Source organism: Anopheles darlingi, chromosome 3 (genome assembly GCF_943734745.1).
Source record: "Anopheles darlingi chromosome 3, idAnoDarlMG_H_01, whole genome shotgun sequence".
Lineage (NCBI taxonomy): Eukaryota > Metazoa > Arthropoda > Insecta > Diptera > Culicidae > Anopheles > Anopheles darlingi.
In genome coordinates this window covers 42,998,439-43,000,938 of record NC_064875.1, presented here as the reverse complement: position 1 = coordinate 43,000,938, position 2,500 = coordinate 42,998,439, and the positions used below count along the sequence as shown (strand labels likewise).

At 47.3% G+C, this 2,500-nt stretch overlaps 1 protein-coding gene across 5 annotated transcripts in view; it reads right to left on the bottom strand.

Moving 5' to 3' along the window:
• The window catches only part of LOC125956415 (F-actin-uncapping protein LRRC16A), an 8,519-nt gene that overhangs the window by 1,711 nt on the left and 4,308 nt on the right, over positions 1 to 2,500 (bottom strand). For 2 of the 5 annotated variants that reach the window (XM_049688249.1, XM_049688247.1), the window contains exons 13-18: positions 2,425 to 2,496; positions 2,255 to 2,275; positions 1,704 to 1,977; positions 864 to 1,646; positions 732 to 791; positions 120 to 460 (exon numbers count right to left, since the gene is read on the bottom strand). In XM_049688249.1, the coding sequence (XP_049544206.1) occupies positions 120 to 460; positions 732 to 791; positions 864 to 1,646; positions 1,704 to 1,977; positions 2,255 to 2,275; positions 2,425 to 2,496 (1,551 nt within the window). The remainder of the gene's footprint in view (positions 1 to 119; positions 461 to 731; positions 792 to 863; positions 1,647 to 1,703; positions 1,978 to 2,254; positions 2,276 to 2,424; positions 2,497 to 2,500) is intronic. The other 3 variants (XM_049688250.1, XM_049688248.1, XM_049688251.1) reach the window with 2 other exon arrangements.

Here is a 2,500-nt window from a genome sequence, read left to right as displayed (position 1 = left end):
CAGATAGTCTGCTAGATAGAGCTACTCATCTACTTCAAGAAAGCAAAAACTATAAGCTAAACATGCAAAGCGGGTAAGTTTGATGTGATATGGTGTAAAGAAAAAGTTTTATAACAAACCTCAAACATGGCGGTAATTCTCTTGCCTGCCACAATCCGTTTTACGGCTGTTTGGTCCTCTGTTGCTGCGGGTTCACTACCCTTCATATCACTAGCACCAGTTGCTCCGGCAGTGGTCTTAAACCCGCTATCATCGCTGCTTAGACGCTTAAAGCTGTTGCTACCCGTATTGCTACGCCTACTACTACTACTACTATCGTTACTGGCTACTTTGGGTTGATCGGCGCCACTTACTGCTGCCAGATTGCTGCGGCCGATCAACGATGGAGGCGTTGTACGCAGGGCCGCCGCAGCAGATGACATCATGGAACTTCGTTGGAGAGAATTACGCTCTAGTTCCACTATTGGACGTAGTGGAAATGCCACACAAACACACGCACACGCAAAAACATATTTTAAGGGCATGCCGATTGTAATACAAAATATGTTGCAAAAAACGAACAAAACAGAAGAAAAGTGTGTGAAGGGTACGTGCATGTCGGCAGCCAGGCCAGGTCAAAAACGGATGACCATGAGGAATAAAAGATAAGAAAATGAAAAATCAAAAACTAACATGCACAATCAAACAGCGCAGGGCGATAAAAGTATTTAAAAATGTTATGGTTAGGTTACCTCCGAGCTTGTTCAACCCAGCCGCCATATCTCTGACGGATTTCTTCTCGATTACTACTCCTAGAAATGGGAAAAGACACAAAACGCGCGGTAAATATTTGATACCACATGGTATTCGTCACAAAAACGTACCTGGTGTGATTCCTACTATGCTACCACCACCGCTACCTACTAGACTCGATGATCCAGTACTCACGGTACTAATGGCGCCCGGTGTAATGCCCACGATTGAACCTCCAGGAGTTTGGCCCGATATCAGCACCAGATCGCCATCCGAATCAATGCTTTCCATTGATGTATGCTCGTTGTATTCGCTTTTCGACTCATGGCCCAACACTGACCAAGGTCGTGGTTTTGGCGAGATAATCGGCGTTTTCTGCCCATTCTGCCCTAGCCGTACACCATGATTCTCCGGTGCATTGCGTACCGATTCGTTGCTGGGCGATTTACTGCCAGCCACACCAGCGGACCCATTATCCATCGGGCGATGTGGCGGCGGTTCAGCAGCTTCAGTGGCTGCTTTAACCAGCGGCGATTTGCGATTAACCGATGGTGATACTTTCTCTAGATTATCGGAAGACCTCGAGCGTGATGTCCAGTTCACGCCCTTTAGCAGTGGCGAAGAACGATCTAACTTCAAGGGTCTGCGTTCCTCGAGTATGGGTGTTGTTTCTCCCGATGTTACATTGCTGAAACGACCGCCATCATCACGGCTAAGGGTTGGGCTATCGACGAAGCTCAACGAGCTGCATTCCTCCGAAGTGGGTGAAACCAGTGGCGTCAGTGTTGACGGGGTGGCGGACCCGGGTCTAAAGAATGACTCGATTCCTTCATTCACCGGGACCGGATTCGCAGCGGTCCCATCGGCAATTACCGGTTTCTTTGGAGCACGTGTTTTTGCACGCTTAGGGCGGCCTAAAAAGATGAATTATTAAGAAACCGAATCATGGACCACTAAGAAATAGCTTATACCCTTCACAAGATGCTGCAATGTTAGCGATTGACTGGGAAGCTCCGTAATTGAGTCACAGCATTCGTCCTCCTTCGTCGGCGTTGACAGTTCTTTCTTCCTGGCGCTACTACCGCCACTGCTCGTGCTACTGTTGCGCGAAACGCTAGCAATCGAAGCTTCCGTAACATCAGGAATGTTGGCAAGGCTGAGGTTTTCCACTCCCAACCCTACCACAGACTGCGGCCGCACCTTTCGAGCTATCGAGCGACGCTTATGCTGCAGCTGGGGTGTTGCCTGTAAAATAAAAACATAGCATCAGACTACGCCTAAACAAGCATTAACACGACAGCATTCAGATGAACGCAAATAGAAGCAAAGGCAAAGGTAAGATTAAAGGTACTTAAATAAAGCAGCATTTCATGACGGTTAAGGGGAGAAATGAAAGCCACAGGAATGCATTTGGTGGAGCAAAAACGTAGGGGAAGGTTTTGTTTTGTTTTTTGCGTTCTAAAATTACCAGCCGAGCATGCAAAAAGACAATTAAAACACTAAAGACAGGTATCATACTCACTAGGTTCAGATATTCCAATTTCTGTTGTAAGTGCCCCAGACGAGACACGGAGAAGATGGGATGAAAACGATTTGGGCGAAAAACGAATGTGTAATGGATAATACAAAATGGTGGAAAGATGAGGAATCATGATAACTTCTCCATACCGGTTCCCTAGCAGACCCACTTACCGTCGGAGAATCCAATCCCAGTTTGGGTAGATCGAGTCCCCGTAGTTCGAAACTGGCAATCGGTTCGGCGCTCTAG